Source organism: Balaenoptera borealis (genome assembly GCF_965194805.1).
Source record: "Balaenoptera borealis genome assembly, chromosome: 7".
Lineage (NCBI taxonomy): Eukaryota > Metazoa > Chordata > Mammalia > Artiodactyla > Balaenopteridae > Balaenoptera > Balaenoptera borealis.
The window spans coordinates 100,775,857-100,795,628 of record NC_138864.1 but is presented as its reverse complement, the minus strand read 5'-3'; the positions used below and the strand labels follow the sequence as shown (position 1 = coordinate 100,795,628).

The 19,772-nt window shown below is 36.2% G+C and overlaps 1 protein-coding gene across 2 annotated transcripts in view; it reads left to right on the top strand.

Moving 5' to 3' along the window:
• Nucleotides 1-19,772, top strand: part of FAM3C (FAM3 metabolism regulating signaling molecule C) — a 46,701-nt gene that overhangs the window by 21,158 nt on the left and 5,771 nt on the right. The window contains exons 4-8 of one of the 2 annotated variants that reach the window (XM_082400146.1): nucleotides 3,572-3,601; nucleotides 4,378-4,501; nucleotides 14,970-15,028; nucleotides 16,144-16,194; nucleotides 18,680-18,764. In XM_082400146.1, coding sequence (XP_082256272.1) covers nucleotides 3,572-3,601; nucleotides 4,378-4,501; nucleotides 14,970-15,028; nucleotides 16,144-16,194; nucleotides 18,680-18,764 — 349 coding nt within the window. The remainder of the gene's footprint in view (nucleotides 1-3,571; nucleotides 3,602-4,377; nucleotides 4,502-14,969; nucleotides 15,029-16,143; nucleotides 16,195-18,679; nucleotides 18,765-19,772) is intronic. The other variant, XM_082400147.1, reaches the window with a different exon arrangement.

Here is a 19,772-nt window from a genome sequence, read left to right as displayed (position 1 = left end):
TTGCAGAAAAGGAGGGATTTTTGTGTTTGTATGTTGTGCCCATACTCTACATGTGGAAAACATCCTGTTTTATTTATGAATATTTACCTTATTGGCCTCCAGGTGTTAAAATTCTCAGAACTGCAGGCCAAATAGAGGGCTTTTGCTTGTGATGCATATTGGATAAAATTTGTTTTAATCTGAAAAGTTTTTCACAAGAGGTTTTTTTTTTCCTTTGAGCATCTTCTCCCCTTACTCTTACACAAATTAAATGGAGATGATGTTATTTCTCAAAAGTCTGATGATTAAGAAACATTTACCCCAAAATTTATCCCAGTAAAGTTTTTAAAATTGAGTTGCATTGATTTATTATTTATTTATTAATATCCCTTAAGTTTTCCAATCAAACCCGTTTGACCATTTTAGAGGCTTATCCCTGGTTTTCCTTCTGGTTCCTTTTCCTCAGCCACACTCTTCCTCTGAGTGTTAGTTGACGATTAATGTCTCTAAGATTTCTCTCCTCAGCCCTCTCCTCATTTTAAGTCCTCCCTTTGTGTGGCCTCATCATTTGCCTGTTTTCCAGTTTATATCTTCACCCCAGGTCTCATTTACAGCTGGCCTCTAGACTTCTGTCTGGGTCTTCTCCAAGTGTCTTAAAATTAACAGGTCCACAGAGAGCTCAGCATCCGTCCCACACCCCGTCTCCTCGGTAGATAACAAACATCTTGAGTGAGAGATAGTGTTTTTGTTCTTTGGCTCATGTAAATGGATAAATGAATGCTTCTAAAGGCAAATGTCTGAGAGGTAAACTTGATTCCTCCCTTTCCATCACCCCTCCATCTGGTCTGTTCCACAGCCTTAGTTGTTCTGAGCCTGTCTACTTCTTTCAAACCCACAGTCACTGCTCTTGTTCAGGTTGCTACCCTTTTTCACCTGGATTACCTTAGCAGCGTCCTTGTCCTTGTGGACTCCTTGTCTCGAGTCTTGAATCCTCTGCAGTCTGTTCTCCACTCTGCAGTCAGAAGGATGGTTCTGAAAGCCCCCTATCCTGCTTCCTGCTCCTAGCAGGACTAGTGGTTTTTATACCTGTGATCATTAGACCTCAGACAGTCCCATTTTGTGGGGGGGGTGAATATAAGTCTGGGTGCTAGAATGAGATATGGCTTTGAAAACTCGCTCCGCCGATTACTAATTATGCATAGAACAAATCCAGTCACTAAACCTATCTGTTCTCAGTTTCTTTCTCTTTAAAACAGAGGTGATGGGCAAATCAATAATACATGCAAAAGTACTTGATAGAGTGCCCCACATATGTGAATGAGCTGTTATATTACCCCTGTTTTGATCCCACTGTCTTCCCCATATCTGGCTATCATAAGTTGGGTATGCCAGCATTCCTGATTTGAACAGTGTTCCTCCGTAAGCATCTTAACATCTGAGCCTGATGATACTTGTTTGTTTAGGTCTAAGTGAAATTGAGACTTTCTTTTTTTTTTTTTTTTTTAATTAATTAATTATTCGTTTATTTTTGGCTGCATTGGGTCTTCATTGCTGGGTGCACGTGGGCTTTCTCTAGTTGCGGAGAGCAGGGGCTACTCTTCGTTGCGGTGCGCAGGCTTCTCATTGTGGTGGCTTCTCTTGTTGCGGAGCACAGACCCTAGACACGCAGGCTTCAGTAGTTGTGGCACACGGGCTTAGTTGCTCACGGCATGTGGGATCTTCCCAGACCAGGGCTCGAACATGTGTCCCCTGCATTGGCAGGCGGATTCTTAACCACTGCGCCACCAGGGAAGTCCAAGACTTTCTGGTCTACATGCTGCTAATCACTGGTTGCTAGTCACTCTCTGGCTTCCATTTTCTCATTTACAAAAGTGAGAGCATTGGACCGAATGGTCTCTAGAATTATTTTTCCCTTTTGTGACATAATTAAGGAAAAATGATATAATTAAGGAAATTGAAAGAATGAGCCCCAGCACCCTAATTTACTAATTGATCATTTTTTGTTTCCTTCAAGTCTTTGTCCTTATCCATGAATATTTTTAGTACTCACAGATAAAGTTTGTTTTTTGCTTTATTCCATGCATTTAACTTTTCCCATGTGACTGCATTGCATATATGACTTCAACGGTGCATAATATTCTGAGTGTTCTGTAGAGTTAATGACCTTCATTTACTTAGTTGTTTTCCTGTTTTTAAACATTTACATATTATTTTCAGCTTTAACATTCTGTTCTCCAGTTTCAGTACTGGTTTTACAGGAAATTCACAGTTACCTAAAATAGTACAGAACTAAAAACTAAGTGACTATTTATAGTTAAACAGCTGGCAAGCATTTATGACACTGCACACTTATTAGCTAAATCAGGAAATGGCTAGCCACAATACTATTGACGATCTGAATTGTAATCTCCTGGGCTGGGATCAGATGTTCATGCTTTTTAAAAACTCTAAGTGTAGATGTCCAGGTTGACATCTACTGCATTCGGGTTAAGATTTGATCAGAAAATTCTGGCTTCCTTGAACTGATAAATGATAAAATAAAACTCTTAGTAATGACCTTTTTTTAATTATTATTATACCTAATACATTTCTATTTTAGGGAAACTAAAGCTTCCTACCACCACTATCCCTCTTGTGTTCTTCCCCCTCCCCAAATCTCTTAGCCTAACCTCTGAGATAGATTTATGTATATTCTCCAGGACTTTATATGCATTATGTACACTACACCATACAGCAGCAACAACTTTTAAACACCCTAATAGTCACCAAGTATATATTTAAACTCATTTAAAGGGAAGTTTGAAATACTGTATGATATCACTTATATATGGAATCTAAAAAGAACAAACTCAGAGAAACAGAAAAGAATGCAGGTTACCAGGCGTTGGGAGGGGGCGGAGTTAATGAGGAGACATTGCTCAAAGGGTACAAACTCCCAATTATAAGATTAACAAGTTTGGGGATTGAATGTACAACATGGTGATTATAAGCTAATAATACTGTCATATACTTGAATGTTGCTAAAAGAGTAGATCTTAAGTGTTCTCACCACAAAAAGGAAGTGGTAAGTATGTAATGGGATAGAGGTGCTAGCTACTATTATTGGGGTATAGTATCATACCACTATATGTACCGCTATCGTGGTAATCATTTTGCAGTTTATAAATGTATCATATCAAAGTGTTGTGCACCTAAACTGACACAATTTTATGTGTCAACTATATCTCGAGAAAGCTGGAAAAAAATAAAAAATGAATTTAAAAAAGTTAAGCTTGTAGAGTAACTTTCTGATTAGTATTTAAATTTATAATAACTAAAACTAAACATAAAATGTAAAGGTAAAAACAAAGTGCTCTATCAATAATAAAATAATACTCTCCATAATTCCTCTACATAATTGTTTGTAGTGAATTATGTAGCCTAAAAGTTACTTTCTCACTTTTTCTCTAAAGTGATATTCATGTTTTATGTATTGTACACTAAACAATAATTCAAATACATTTTTATAGGCCTGTTAGCTCCACACATGTTTAAAAGTGATACTTGCCAATAGCTTTATTCTTTCTAACGAAAATAACTTTTTTTTCCTTAGCAAGGTCAGCATTGGACGCAGTTGCACGTTGTAAGTATTTCATCTCAATATTTTGCAGATGGTTTATTCTTTTTCTCTTAGGCATATGAGAACTTATATTCAAACAATGGATATAGTTCAATGTGAGCAAAACTGATTTTAGAAATTATTAAGTTTTAAGGAAGCTATTTGATTGGACAGCTCAATAATTTGGGTATGTATTTATAATGGATATTTTGTTCCATTAGTGTTTTTTAGCTTCAGTATTATAAGTACAGAAAGTGTGTAAAAGAATTCCTAGTTAGGGGATATATGTATATGTATAGCTGATTCACTTTGTTATAAAGCAGAAACTAACACACCATTGTAAGGCAAGTATACTCCAATAAAGATGTTAAAAAAAAAAAAAAGAATTCCTAGTTAGAACTAGTATGTGAGCAGATATTCAGTGATGCGTCAGGCTTTTTACTGTCCATTTATTTTGCATATATGGACTGGAAATGCAAAGTAACAATTCCAGACCTCCCCCATCCTGGTTTTTTTAAATAAACTTAAAAATAATTAGATAAAATATATTTACCCTCATGAAGATCATGTTCCTTGTTCCATTTATGTTAATTGTTAGCTTGTTTCCTAGGAGGTTCCGTTTTGTTTTGTTTTGAGGTTCTTTGAAACTCTCAGGGAAAAAAAAAAAAACTAGCATGTAGTTTAAGATATGTATATCTTGGTGTTTTGCATAACGCCCTTTGTGGTTTGAGATATGAAACAAACTAAATACAGAGTCTGTTAACATCGTTTTCTTAAAAAAAATTTTTTTCTCTCCAAAGCTACAAAACCTCCCAGATATAAATGTGGGATCTCAAAAGCTTGCCCTGAGAAGCATTTTGCTTTTAAAATGGCAAGTGGAGCAGCTAATGTGGTAGGACCCAAAATCTGCCTGGAAGACAATGTGTAAGTATTTACCAATTTGGAAGTATAACATGTGCTATTAAATTTTAGCAAATTGAACCTGAGTTTAATGGATCCTTTGAAAATGTATTGGGCATGCTTTTACTAAAGAAAAGTGATTTCCATTTCCATTATACAATTTTTCCCCACTCATTTAAGGAGTCTTCAAGTTCTTACATTCCATATTAGACTGACATAAGAACATAGCATTTATTCAGCTTTGTGTAAAGATGAGAGATTTCCTCTGAGTGAATTCTCTAGATCCCAACTGGTAGTCATAGACACAGGTGGCTATTTAATTTTGATTCTTAAGTAATAGGGGAAAAGTTAATTCATTTAAATTAATTAAAAGTTCAGTCCCTCAGTCACACCAGCCACATTTCAAGTGCTAATAGTCACGGACAGCTTGTGCCTACCCAACTGAACAGCACAGATAGAGAGCATTTCCATCGCTGCAAAGAAGTCCAAATAGGACCATTTTTGTCAAATAGATAGCACTGCCCTAGATGATAAACACTTTATCTTACAAACCAACATCTTTCATCTTAAATGTTTGAATGCTTCTTGTTGAAGTATGAAATAACCCAGCAATAACCTCAAGTCCATTGCGGCCCAGAACTGCTTGCCACTAAACTGAATGGTTTCCTTTATTGAGATGCTCTACAAAGTATACTTTTTAGGTTTTTGCAGCCTCCTACCCCAGTGTCCATTGTCACTTGATTGTGAAGTTCCTGCCTGTGAAGTTGCAAACCTTACTTTTAGTTGGTTGCTTTTAATCTGGTCTTGCCTGAAAAATTAGATATGTGAGCTTATTTAAGCTTCACATAAAATAATATATGTACCATTAATATGTAGAATAAAGAGTGAGGTAATTTTACAGATTGAAGGAAACGAAGCAGTTTTTCCCAGCATTTTGTGTTTTTTCTTTTTAATATAGAAGCGCTAACATTTTTATCCTAACCCCCTTTTCAGTTAACCATGCAGAGGTTATTTAGCCTCTTAAAATAACACTTTTCTTATAAATTAAAGGCTTGAGCTAGATGATCTTTAAGATCCCTACTCATTTCCTTTTTCCTCATGCTGATGATAATCCATTGTTAATCCATTGTCCTCTGATGTCTCATAATAGCCTTGTTTTACTGAATTGAATTAAAAAGCACTTGGATTTTAGTTAGTAGATTTTGCATTAAATAATATCCTTCGCATTACCTTAGAATGTTCCCATTCACCATTTTCACCTTTTTCACCTTTTTCACCTTGTTTGGCTAAAGGGGCCGGAAATTTGATTCTGAATAATAAGCAGAAGTTCTCTTAGAATGCCCAGCCCACAGTAGATTGTCTTTAGACACCTCTGCCCCCTTGAAGCATGAAAGTTTTAATGCAAAGAAGAAGAGATCAAACTCTAATGAACACTAGCAAGTTCTCTATTCACAGATTAGAACAGGTTAAAAAGAAGAGAGAAGCATATGTATGTAGGCAGTGGAGTCTGGTGAAATAAGTACGGGCTTAGAGCCAGAGAATTTGGTTCTAGCATAGTGGGCATGTCATGTAGAATTTGTATTTCAGTTCGTTTAACCGTAAAATTGAGACAGGCTACCTATCCATCCTCTTTTCAGGAATCATTCTGCCATTCCCATGAGAGGTTAAATAATTGATGGGATTTTACAGTTTTGCCTCAGGCCCTGAAATCTAGTCCTTGAAGAAGGACTGAATAATTGGCCAGGGATCCCTAGTGGAGAAATAGGGATAATTCACAGTCTAGTACCTTTTCCAGTATATTCTATCTCTGTATTGAAAGTTTTTCCAGGGAATTCCCTGGTGGTCCAATGGTTAGGATGCCACGCTTCCACTGGCAGGGGGTACAGGTTTGATCTCTGGTCGGGAAACTAAGATCCCGCATGCTGCGTGGCCAAAAAAAAAAAAAAGAAAGAAAGAAAGAAAAAGAAAAAAAATAATAAAAGCAGATTGATACATGGCATATTCATTTGTAGTCAGTGGGTTATTTGAACCATTAAATAGCATGTTTCTAGAAAGTTTTTCCAACAAAAAATGTTAAAGAAAGAGTCTAAGTTTTCTTAGCATCATTCATTCCATTCACTTATTCAACAAATATTTGCTGAGCACAGTCCCTGCTTCCATGGCACATACAGTCTAGTAGGGAGATGGATATTTAAGAAGGAAATGCAAATAAATAATTAGAAATTGTGGCACACGCTGCACAGAGCAGCAAGGTGTGAAGAATACTTACGGGGGCAAGTGAGGTGAGGTCGAGGTGTCCAACTTTAGATTGAGTGGGTCAAGGAATAATTTCTCTAAGACAGTGATGTTTAGTCTGAGAACTAAAGGATAAGAAGGAAGACAGCCAGGTGAAGAGTGGGGGAAGACCATTCTAGACAGAAGGAAGAGCATGCTTGAAGGCCCTAAGATGGGACAGAGCTGGAGAGAAGTAAGGGCTAGGCGAGTGGAACTTACAGGCCATGCAGGGAAAGAGATGAGATCTTTTTCTGAGTGTGCTGAGAGGTTGCTGAAGGTTTTCAAACTCTGGCATGTCATCACTTCATTTACATTGAAGAAAATGATCTGACTGCTGGGTAAAATGATTGGAGAAGTAAAGAGAGCAATTGGAGGGTGATTACCATGGCTGCCATAGCTCTTCAATTCCACTCTCCCCGCCCCTCACACACACACACACACAGTTGGCAAGAGACTTTTTTTGCCTGTGTACCCCCTGAAATATGTACGTGAATACTAAAAATAAGTAGAAATTTTAATATTTTCCTACACATGCTCTGAGCATATGCAAACTCATTTTGGACACTACTGGTCCAGATCATTGCTTCTCGGGGTGATTTTCTCCCCAGGGGACCCTTGTCAAGGTCTGCAAACATTTGGGGACGTCAGAGCTGTGGAGGTGCTGCTTATAGAGGCCAGGGATGCTCTCAAACCTCCTGCGGTGCACAGCACAGCCCTTCCACACGATTTATCAAGTCCGTAGTATCATCATAGACTGAGATTTAGAAACCCCAGTGCAGATAAAAGATGGTAAGATAGGGTCGTGGTCATGGTTTTAAGGACAGGTGGACGCAGTCAAGATATATCATGGAGAATAAGATGGATTTCAAACTTCTCATTAGTTAGAAATAGAAAATCCCGGGTATAAATATCAGGTGTCACACAATACAGGAATTGTAGCTCTTTTTCTTTTGTATTAGAGAACCCATAGAGTTTACCAATATTCAAGATACAGCTTTTATTTCAGGCATTTACTCGTATGATTTCAGTTTATATGAAGTTGATATTAGGAATAATACTTCACCTTTTATTATAATCTTAATGTTTGATACAGAAATTATATGGCAGACTATTTTGAGGGATTTTTTTTTTTTTTCACATTGAGAGGCAAGATAGTGTTTTTGGCTGTGAGGTCCAAAAAGTAAAATCAAGGATACTACGTAGGTACTTACATAATCATTTAAAATATAACCATTTTAAAAAAGTAAAAACCATTCTAAGGTCATGAGTGGTAAAACAAAACAGCCAGCCAGCCAGCTGGCTAGTTTTGACCCATGGGCTGTAGTTTGTTAAACCCTTCTCTAAACGAATCATTTTAAGACATAATAGCTAGAACACGTTGGAGGTATTTGAAACAAAACTCTATTCAAAGTTGTAGAATCTATCTATAGATTGTATAATCATTTTTTTTAGCTATTTGCCTGCAGGTGTGGAGCGGTGGTGGGGCGACCTTCATATTCGTAAAGGATAAAAGAAAATATTGCAACTTGTGTTAGTAAGAGTGACTAACCTTTATACATTTAAAATCTTCAGTGGTTTGTCCTTTGCTCCCTGTAGGTTTCCCCTGATAGAATTTAGTTTTTAAAACTTGATAAGCTACTGCCCTCTTGTGGGAAGCCTATGTCATAGTGCTGCTTTGTTGCCTTTATTTCTCTGCTCTCTGATAGACGCAGCCACACACTCCAAATGATCTCTCTTGGAGAAGACGCCGTGACAATTATTACTCTAACAGGTTAATCATAGCTCTGGCTTCTTCATATCAGTGGTGGCTACAACACATTTCCGAAAGGAGCAGAACAAACGCATTTTGAAACTTCCCTCTTATGCAGCAGACTTGTTTGGTTCTCTTATGGCCCACCTTTCACAACTGGTCTTGCACACACATAAAAAAGGTCTGTGTTTTATTAACTGCATTTAAGTTTTAGAGAACGAGTGAAATTTTGAAGACAGATATGCGACGAGTATGGGTAAATAGTTAAATGTTACTGAGCTTTTACAAATCAAATGTTTATGCTTTTCCTTTTTTAATGGATCTTGGAGTAGAGGTTTTTTTTTTAACTTTTTATTTTTGAAAAAATTACAGAAATCTCAGGCCGTTGCAAAGATAGTACAGAGAGGTCTCATGTGCTCTTTACCCATTTTTCCACGTGGTTATATCTTACGTATCAATAATTACAGTATAATATCAGAACGGAAATTATCAGTTAGTATAACGTGTATGTTTAGTTCTATGTCATTTTATCATGTGTAGACTCATGTAACCAGTACAGCAATTAAGATACAGAATTATTCCGTCACCACAAAGATCTCTTTCATAATACCCTCTAATAGTCACCTCCACCATCACTGACCTCTGGAAACCACTAATCTGTTTATCATTTCTATCATTTTGATGTTTTGAGAATGTTATATAAATAGAATCATACAATATGTAACCATTTGAGATTGGATTTTTTTCACTCAGGACAATGCTTTTGAAATACTGGTTCGTATTAATAATTTACTCGTATTTTATTGCTGACTAATATTCTGTGGTATGGGTATACCACAGTTTATCCATCACCTGTTGTCCTCAACCAGACAATTTCAGTGCTTCTGATTTTGGCTGTTATTGATAAAGCTGCTATGAACAGTCATATACAGATTTTTGAATTTCGAATGCATCTTTATTTCTCTGTAATAGAATGCCCAGAAGCTCTGGGTTGTGTGTTAAGTGTAATGTTTAATTTTGTAAGAAACTGCCAAACATTGTCCAGAGTGACTGCTCCATATTACATTCCTACCAGCAGTGCATGAGAGATCCAGTTTCTCTGTATATTTACCTGCATTTGGTATTGCCACTATTGTTTATTTTAGTTCTAATAGGTGTGTAGTGATATCTCAATTATCTGTCCCTTATGTCTAGTGATGTTGAACATCTTTTAATGTGTTTTTTCCCCACCTGTATATTCTCTTCAGTGAAATATCTATTCATGTCTCTTGTCCATCTTCTAATTGGATTGTTCGGTTTTTTACTGCTGAGTTTTGAGTTCTTTTAATATATTCTAGATATGCATCCTATTGTCGGATATGTGGTTTGTAACTGTTTTCTCCCAGTCTGTAGCTTGTCTTTTCATTCCACTTACCAGGGTCTTTTGCAGAACCAAAGTTATTAATTTTGATAAAGTCCAATTTATCGATGTTTTTCTTTTATGGGTTATGCTTTATTGTTTGTTTATGGATTGGTGTTATGCCTAAGAACTTTACAACAAGCCCTAGGTTTCAAAGATTTTTCTCTACATTATCTTCTAAGATTTTTATAGTTTTATGTTTTACATATGAATCTATGGTCCATTCTACATTAAGTTTTGAATGAAGTATGAGATTCAGGTTAAGGGTCAATTTTTTGGCCTGTGGATATCCACTTGCTTCATTACAGTTTGTTGAAATGACTGTCCTTTCTCCATTGACTTGCTTTTCCTCCTTTGCTAAAAAATAAGTTGGCCATACTTCCACTAGTACATTTCTTGTTTCCACTGGTCCACTTCTTGTTCCCTCTCTGTTCCATTGATCTATATATCTATTCCTCCACCAATACCACATGCTCTTGATTATGCTAGTTATGGAATAGGTCTTGAAATGAGGTAGAGTGATGCCTCCAACTTTGCTCTTTTTTTTTTTTTTTCCAAAATTGTTTTTAGCTACTTTAGTTTCTTTGCCTTTGTATATGACATTTTAGAATAATCTTGCCTCTATCTACAAAACACCTTGCTGGGATTTTGTTAGGAATTTTGTTAAACCTATATGTTAATTTATGGAGAATTGACCATCTTTACAATGTTGAATCTTTCAGTCCATGAGTATGACATGTTTCATTTATTTATATCTTCTTTCATATCTTTCATCACCATTTTGTGGTTTTCAGCATAAGGTCCTGCACATGCCTTATTAGGTTTATACCTAAGCATCCCCCCTTTTATTGAGCAATCATAGATGACATTGTGTTTTTAATTTCAGTTTCCTTGTGTTCGTTAGTGTATTGACACACAATTGATTTTTATATGTTGATCTTGTATCTTGTAATGTTGCTGAATTATTACTTCCAAGAGGTTTTTTTGTTTTTGTTTTTGTAGCTTCCTTGGGATTATCCAAACATGCAGATGACAAACATGCCATCTGCAAATAGGGACAGCTTTATTTTCTTCCTTTCCGATCTGTATGCCTTTATTTCCTTTTCTTGGAAGTCGACTAGGACTTGCAGTACTGTGTTGGGTAGTAGTGGTGAGAGCAGCCATCCTGGACTTGTTCCCAATTTTAGAGGAAAAGCTTTCAGCCTTTCACCATTGAGTATGATGTTAAGCAGTAGTTTTTTTGTAGATTTCTTTTTTTTTTTTAATCAGTGTGAGGAAGTTCCCCTCTATTACTAGTTTTCTCAGACTTTTTATCATGAACAGGTGTTGAATTTTGTCAGATGCATTTTCTGCATTGAGATGATCATGTGATTTTTCTGAAGCCTGTTAATATATAGTGGATTACGTTAACTGTTCAAATAATTAACCTTTCATCCGTAGACTAAACCTGACTTAGTCATGGCTTATGATAATTTTTAAAAAATATACTGCTGAATTCCATTTACTAATGTTTTGTTAAGGATTTTTGCCTGTATTTTATTGAGGCTTATTGGTTTGTTGTTTTCTTGTAGGTTTTGGTATCATTGTAATACTGGCTTTGTAGAATAAATTGAGAAGTATACCCTTCACTTGTGTTTTTGGAAAGAGTTTGTGTAGAGTTGGTGTTACTTCTTTTTTTAAAAACATTTGGTAGACGTCTCCACTGAAACTCTCTGGGCTTTAGAGATTTTGGGGGTGGGGGGAGTTTATAAACAAATTCAATATTTTTCATAGTTATAGGACTATTTCAATGACCTATTTCATAATGGATGAGTTGTGTTAGTTTGTACTAGCTCAGGAATTGGTCCAGTTCATCTAAGTTGTCAAATTTACATGTGTGGAGTTGTTCATAGTATGCCTTTATTATCCTTTTGCTATCTGCAGGGTCTATAGGGACATCCCATTTCATTCTTTTTTTTTTAATTTATTTTTGGCTGCGTTGGGTCTTTGTTGCTGCACGCGGGCTTTCTCTAGTTGTGGCAAGTGGGGGCTACTCCATTGTGGTGCACAGCCTTCTCATTGTGGTGGCTTCTCTTGTTGCGGAGCACAGGCCCTAGAGCGCGTGGGTTTCAGTGGTTGCAGCGTGGGGGTTCAGTTGCGGCGTGCAGGCCCTAGGATGCTTGGGCTTCAGTAGTTGTGGCGCGCGGCCTCAGTAGTTGTGACTCAGTAGTTGTGGCACACGGGCTTAGTTGCTCCGCGGCATGTGGGATCTTCCTGGACCAGGGATCGAACCCATGTCCCCTGCATTGGCAGGCGTGATTCTTAACCACTGCGCCACCAGGGAAGTCGCCCATTTCATTCTTGATATTGGTGATTTGTGTCTTTTTTTTCTCTGTCAGTCTTATTAAAGGTTTGTTAATTTTATTGACCTTTTCAAAGAACCAGCTTTTTGTTTCATTGATTTTTCTCTATTTTTCTCTTTTCAGTTCCCTTGATTTCTGCTCTTTTTAATTTCTTTCCTTCTGCTTGCTTTAGGTTTCTTTTTAGTTTTGTGAGATGAGAGCTTAGGTTATTCATTTGAAACTTTCTTTTTAAATGTGAGCACTTAGTGCTATAAATTCCTCAATCTCAGTACTCTTTTAGCTATGCCTCACAAATTTTAATAAGTTGTGTTTTCAATGTGTTTTTTAATTCCACTTCAGGCTTCTTTGACCCATAGATTATTTAGACGTATATTGCTTAGTTTCCAAGTGTTTGGTGATTTTCCTGTTATCTTTGATTCTGATTTCATTGTGGTCGGAGGCACATTTGGTATGAGTTCAATTCTTTTAAATTTGTTGAGGTTTACTTTATGGCCCGTGATATGGTCTATCATAGTGTATGCTCCATGGGTACTTGAAAAGAATGTGTATTCTGCTGTTGTTGGGTACAGTGTTCTTTAAATGTCAATTAGACCCTGTTGGTTAATGCTGCTGTTGAGTTCTTCTATACCCTTTTTAATTTTCTGTCTATCAGCTGTAGAGAGAGGGGTATTGACATGTCCGACTGTAATTGTAGATTTGTCTGTTTCTCCTGTCAGTTCTATCTGAGTTTGCTTCACATATTTTATATCTTGATTGCTTGGTATTTTAATTGATGTTAATATAGCCACTCCTGCTTTCTTTTGTTTAAACAGCTTTATTGAGATACAACTCATATACCATACAATACATTCTTTTAAAGTATACAACCAGTGGTTTTTAATGTATTCACAGATGTGTGCAACCATCACCACAGTCAGTTCTAGAACACTATCATACCTCAGAAAGAAATGCTGTGTCCTTTAGCTATTGCCCTCCTGTTCCATTCCCATCCCATTCTACTCCGTCTCCCCTCCCCGCCGACCAGCCCTAAGTAACCACCAGGTTTACTTTTCTGTGTATAGATTTACCTATTTTGGAAATTCTATATAGATGGTATTATATACTATGTAGATTTTTTGTGTGATCAGCTTCTTCACTTAGAATAGTGTTTTCAAGGTTCATCCACGTTATAGCATGTATCAGTGCTTCATTCCTTTTTATGGCTGAATAATATTCTATTGTATAGATATGTCACGTTTTATCCATTCATTAGTTTGTGGACTTCTGGGTTGTTTCTACTTGTTTCTTGTAGACAGCGTGTAGTTGGGTCTTATTTTAATCCACTGTGCCAATTTCTGTTTTCATTTGATGTGTTTGAACTATTTGTATTTATTATAATTATTGACATGTTAGGGCTTAAGCCTGCCATTTTATTCTTTTTTTTGAGAAAATTGTCTTCTAGTATTTGAAAACTTATTACATGATTCAACAAAAACATCACGCACATCATTGACAGACAAGGGAAGTTCCAACATATGTCTTTATTGTTCACTGTTTCAGCTTTTTCTTACTTTGTCTTACTCTTTAAATGAAATAGCATCCAACTTTTGTATTAGAATTTTACTCATTCATCACTTGCAACCATAGGTTAAACACAGATGAGTTCTATGAAAATCGCCTAACACATTCTGTGAGAATCAATGGCTAAGTTAAATTTATAATAAAGTATATATTTTATTATTTGTAAAATGTGTGCTACAGATCCTTTCTGTCAGTAAAATTTATAATAAACTTATATCATTGGTTGGGAATGTAATTATTCACAATAGGTAAGAGATAGAAACAATCTAAATGTCTGTTGATGCATGGATAAAGAATAGATAGATAGATGTATCATATATGAATACGGTTGTGTGTGTTCACACATATGCAGCTCCCCCCTCTCCACCAACCTCAAACCAACCTCAATGATTGTTAATCATTGAACAGCACATCACTGGGAATTTTTAGAATAAAAGGTACCTACAATTTTAGTTTAATAATTCTGATTCAACAAACTGAACTGATAACAAGCAAATGTTTTATTCATACCTTCTGTTTCACGGTATTTATTATCTTTATGTCATGGTCTGTGAGCTGCTAGTGGTTGATTACCGCAGAATGACATTACAAGTCTTATGGTTAGATGCAGTAATTGTATGAATACAATATTCCTTCTTCTGGGTATTGAGAAATTTTGCCTTGGTAATCACTAAGAGAATGTTCACAATTAAGTTAAATTCTTCTTGCTCTCAGATTATAAAAGATTTTAGTAGCATCTCGCTTCTGTTTCATGTCACATTGGTATTGCAGAAAGTAGAAAAGAGGTTACCCTTGTTTGTCCCCTTGAGGATGGTGCAGACTATGTGCATAATGTCCACATGTTTGAAGGATTTTCTAAAATGGTATTTCATAACCTGACACACAGAGCAGCAAGAAGTAGTCTAGTATTTCAGCACTAATACTTTCTAATATATATTTCTATTCATGAAATCTTATTTAAGAACATTGCTTTAAAATTATTCAACATTAGACTCTCTTCTCTGACTTGGTAGAGACCTTTCAGTCTCCACTGCAGTACGAAACAATTGTACGTATATATAACATCCCCAACTTTTTTTTTTTTTTTGTCATGGATGGCTTTGTTTCTCTAATGTATGTTTATGTTCAATATCTAATTCTAAATTTGTCTTGACTTTCCCCCTTCAGTTTAATGAGTGGTGTTAAGAATAATGTTGGAAGAGGGATCAATGTTGCCTTGGTAAATGGTAAGAATAATTATTTTAGCTTATGAATGTACTCAGTGGATATTCATATGTCCCAAAGTAAAATGCACTCGAATATCAAGAGATCAGGTCAGAAAGAGCCAGGCTTGACATTAAAGCCCTCCCCGCACCCTCCCAAAGCACCAACTATAGGTCAAGACTCTGCATCTCAGTATTTATAGCATGCTTTCTTGGAAGCATCCAGCTTGCTGTCTAGTGAGTAGAGAACTTCCCATGAGATTGTCAGGATACAACCAATCTAACATTAAATTGATGAATCCTTGCTGCAGATTTTGGAATCCTAACATAATATAGATGGACATGAATGAGGGTTTGTAGAATGACAGAGCGTGGTGGACTATTGGATGGGGTGTGGGGCTGAGTGAAGAGTAGGAGTCGATTGTAATTTTTCAGTATCGTCCACACTGAATCCTGAACATCTCGAGTGTTCTTGCAAAATCACATCTGAAAATATGAACCCATGAAGTGAGACTCAACTGCATACTCATCTTCTCTTTCTGGGACAGTCACCCTTGTAAATCTGTATAGGGTGATTATAAACCACAGCCACCTTCTCCAGTTCACGGTGTAGGTAAATATTGTTTACTTCTTTCACAAGAGATACATTTTTGTGTTTCTACTTTCTTCATTTTCTTAGGTATAAAATGTTCTATAGGTATTTGTCTATTTAATTGATAGCAAAAAAAATTTTTTCAAAGGGAATTAAATATAATTTTTTTGAAAGATGGCTTTGACGATAGAAAATAGCATGGATTCATGGGTTTTTTTTAAAGGTTTATGTATTTTGGGGTAATTTTAAAATAAGGGAAGATGGTAACACATACAGATGAAAAATATCTAACTTCGAATGGTCTACAGTCAATAGTGAACTTCTCTTTGCTACTCTTCAGCTTACAAGATTAGTGAGAAAGTCCTATTCAAAAAATACCCTTTTAGAAAAAATTTTCAGATGCATACAGTTCAAATTTTAAGTATTTGGCATAATAATTCTTCCTCTGCTAATGAATTCACATCAATCATTGGATAAGATCATTTGTCTTATATAGTGTAGAGTATATTTCAGTTGCATAATTTGCTATGAATTCATTCTCTTTCAGGAAAAACAGGAGATCTAATAGACACCAGATATTTTGACATGTGGGGAGGAAGTAAGTGTGAATAACATATAACTGTTCTGTTGCTGGCACTGAATCACATCAATATAATGTAGCCCATTAATGAGAAAATAATGGTACTAATTTTGTGTTAGTTCATTTGATTACTCTTTCTTTTCACTGAATGTCTAGCTATATTTAAGTGATCCGTCATACTGCATACACTTTGCTTTTTATAAAAATTGTTGGTGATGTGTAATTAAGAGCAATAATATCACAATTGAGATTTTTTAAAATCTGAGTCCTATTTTTTGCAGGACAACTAATTCAAAGCTTTGGGCTCTTCTAGGTTTCTGCCTGAAATTTCTAAAAGAAAAAGTAATTTGAAGAAGGACATAACCAGTATAAGCATTCTTAGCTGACTGAATTGATTTCTTTTCATATGATTTTTCAGTCTCAAAACTAAGTTTATAACCAGGATTATTATTCAAGTAGATGAATATTTGAGAGAAGGAATGGAATTTCCTTTCTAGTTTACTGGACTTAGAACAATCCACAGATAATCTTCCTAATTTGGAAGTTCCTCAAGGAGCAGGTGGAAGTTAGACACCAGCATGCAGAGGGGAAGGAACTGGCACCTCAAAGAAGAATGTGCCCGAAAGAAGGAAGGCCAACACTGATTTATCTTTTGATTCTTTCCTAAGTTGAGGCTCTCCCCTGCACCTCCCCATCCTCATCCGCTTTGTGTATTCCCTGGAAGCCAGCAGTTGTTAGGCTTCCTGAAATTTATCTTGTTTTCAGACCATTCAGCTTTTCTAATATTTCTTCAACTTGTAATGAGATAATGCACGTATTATTTAGTTTTTAAATGAGATCAGAAGGACTTTGCATAGCTGTCAAAACTGTGTAAACTTAAAATGTACCATCAATTTTAGATTCTAAAGGCGTAATTGGTTCTACCAAAATTTATTGCATGGAAAAACTCTTAAAAACTATTGTTGGGACTTCCCTGGTGGCGCAGTGGTTGGGAGTCCACCTGCCAATGCAGGGGACACATGTTTGAGCCCTGGTCCGGGAAGATCCCACATGCCGGGGAACAGCTAAGCCCGTGCGCCACAACTACTGAAGCCCCACGCCTGGAGCCCGTGCTCTGCAACAGGAGAAGCCACCACAATGAGAAGCCTGCGCACCGCAACGAGGAGTAGCCCCCGCTCGCCACAACTAGAGGGAGCCCGTGCGCAGCAATGAACACCAAATGCAGCCAAAAATAAAAATAAATAAATAAATTTATAAAAATACAAAAAACAAAAAACTATTGTTGAAATCAGTCATGTGACCAGAAGCTCTGGTATTTCATCTCAGGTGGATTAACTACTGCTAAAAATACTCCTCAAATTAAGAAGAAGTTGCAATTTACTGCCATCTTTGGATTTAAATTGAAGTGATTTGTTAGCTGCTCTGTTACATTTTTTCTGAATTAAGAATGCTATTATTTTAAGATAGAGTTCAGTTAGAGAAAATCTTTGGAATCTTTGCTGTGGAAAGAAACTGAGTAGATTTGAAGGAACCCAGTTTTGAAGTAGTATTAGACTTGGGGGCTGTAAGGAAACCTGACATTGTGAGGAGTTCAAGATGTAGAATGATTTGCAGTACCTGAACAGCCTCTTTGGCATCATCAGTTTATTGTCACTGAAGTGGTGTTTAAGCCCTTGTGAATCTTGATACACTAGATGAAGCAGATAACGACTGCAATATTTACCTTAATTAGTTTGGCTTTTAGTGATAACTTACCTACATTCCTTCCTCTAGTTTATAGTAAGTAGATATGCCCAGGAGTTTCTTTAAATCAGTGTGTGTGTGTATACAGTTGTCCCTTGTATCTGCAGGGGACTGGTTCCAGGACCCTCCACGGATAACCCATAATCTGCAGATGCTCAGGTTACATAATTTGCCCTCCATATCTGCAGTTATGCATCCGCGGATTCAACCAAGTGTGGGTCATGTGGTACTGTACTATTTATTGAAAAAAATCTGCGTATAAGTGGACTCCTGAGTTCAAACCTCTGTTGTTCAAGGGTCAACTGTATACATATTTATATATTTTTTTAAATTACAGATCCTTTTGTGCATTAAGTAAAAGTTCTCTATCTTCATTTTTAGAAAAGTATCTGTGCAAACAATTTGCCATGTACTCAGGGAGTCCATGAGCCTTTCTCCTGCTTCCCTAAATTTCTTACTTTAAATCATAAGTCATGCTTTAATATGACTTTACTATGGTTTTTTCATTTCACCCCTGGAATATCAGTATAAAAAACATACAGGATGAATCAGGATTGGGAAATTTTAAGTTGATGGGAAACTTAATTTTTAACCTGTTCATAAGATTTCTCTTTCTTTTGGTTACTCTACGTTAGAAATTATTGATTTACAAGCACTTCATTTTTTATATTACTAACTTTTTAGAGATTATCATGATGGTTACTCAGTCATTTAAAAAAAAAAACAAAAAACCAACCCTCAACCCTTTCTTTTTTTTCAGATGTGGCCCCATTTATTGAGTTTCTGAAGGCCATTCAAGATGGAACAATAGTCTTAATGGGAACATATGATGATGGAGCAACCAAGTATGTAAACTTAAAAATTTATGCAACTTTTCAGAGTTATAATTTATAATAATATAAGAAATACATTTTCAATGAAAAAATTTATAATATAGAGCAAAGTAATCCAACTTTCAGATAAACACCATTAACATTTTATTTTGCTTTCTTCTTTCTTGTATTTATCATGATATATTGTTGTGAAATTAGAATCACATTATACATGAAGTTTGTTATACTCTTTTATGTTCTGTTTTTAACAACTATATAGTTTTCTCTGACAATAATATTCTTAAGTAGCATTTTTTTTATGGCATTTCCCGAAGTGTGTTCCGTGAACACACTTTAAAACTGTAATGGTTCTTTTAATCTTTTACCATGTTAAGTTTCTAGGTCATTTTACCCTCCTGGTTGCATTTCTTGGGCATTCTCTAGGTGATTATTGTCTCTCTTAAAATGGTGCCCCAAGTTGGACATAGTGTTCCCAGATGTGGTCTGGCCAGTACAGGGTACAATGGAGATGCTAGCTCACCATGTTTGAGAAATTACGTCTAATATTCATGGAGACTAGTGTTGCATTCGTTTTCTTTTGGCAGTCACATCACATTTTTGGTCAACTTAAATTCTCAGATCTTCTCATTTGATCTCAGATTTTTTTTTTTTAAACCACTGCCAAGTCAGGTCTTCCTCCCCATTCAGAACTTGCTTTTGTTTAATGTGAATGAAGGACTTTATATTCATATATCCGTGTTAAATTTAATTTTGCTGTTATTGGCCCACTTGGTCTTGATTCTGACGTTTGTCCTATGAGGTTTCCATGGCCCAGGCTTCGTACTCTCTCCAGAGTCATTCAGGTGTCTAAATCTAAGTCATTGGCAAACATGTTTACCACAGGCAGTGTGCCACCAGCTGGAGGCCGCCTCCAAGGGATTCATCTATTCATCACCTGCAGAAACTACTTTTCAGACGGTTTCCACTGTATCCTGATAGGCATACCATTCAGTTGCTGTTTAATTATTTTATTTTCTGAGA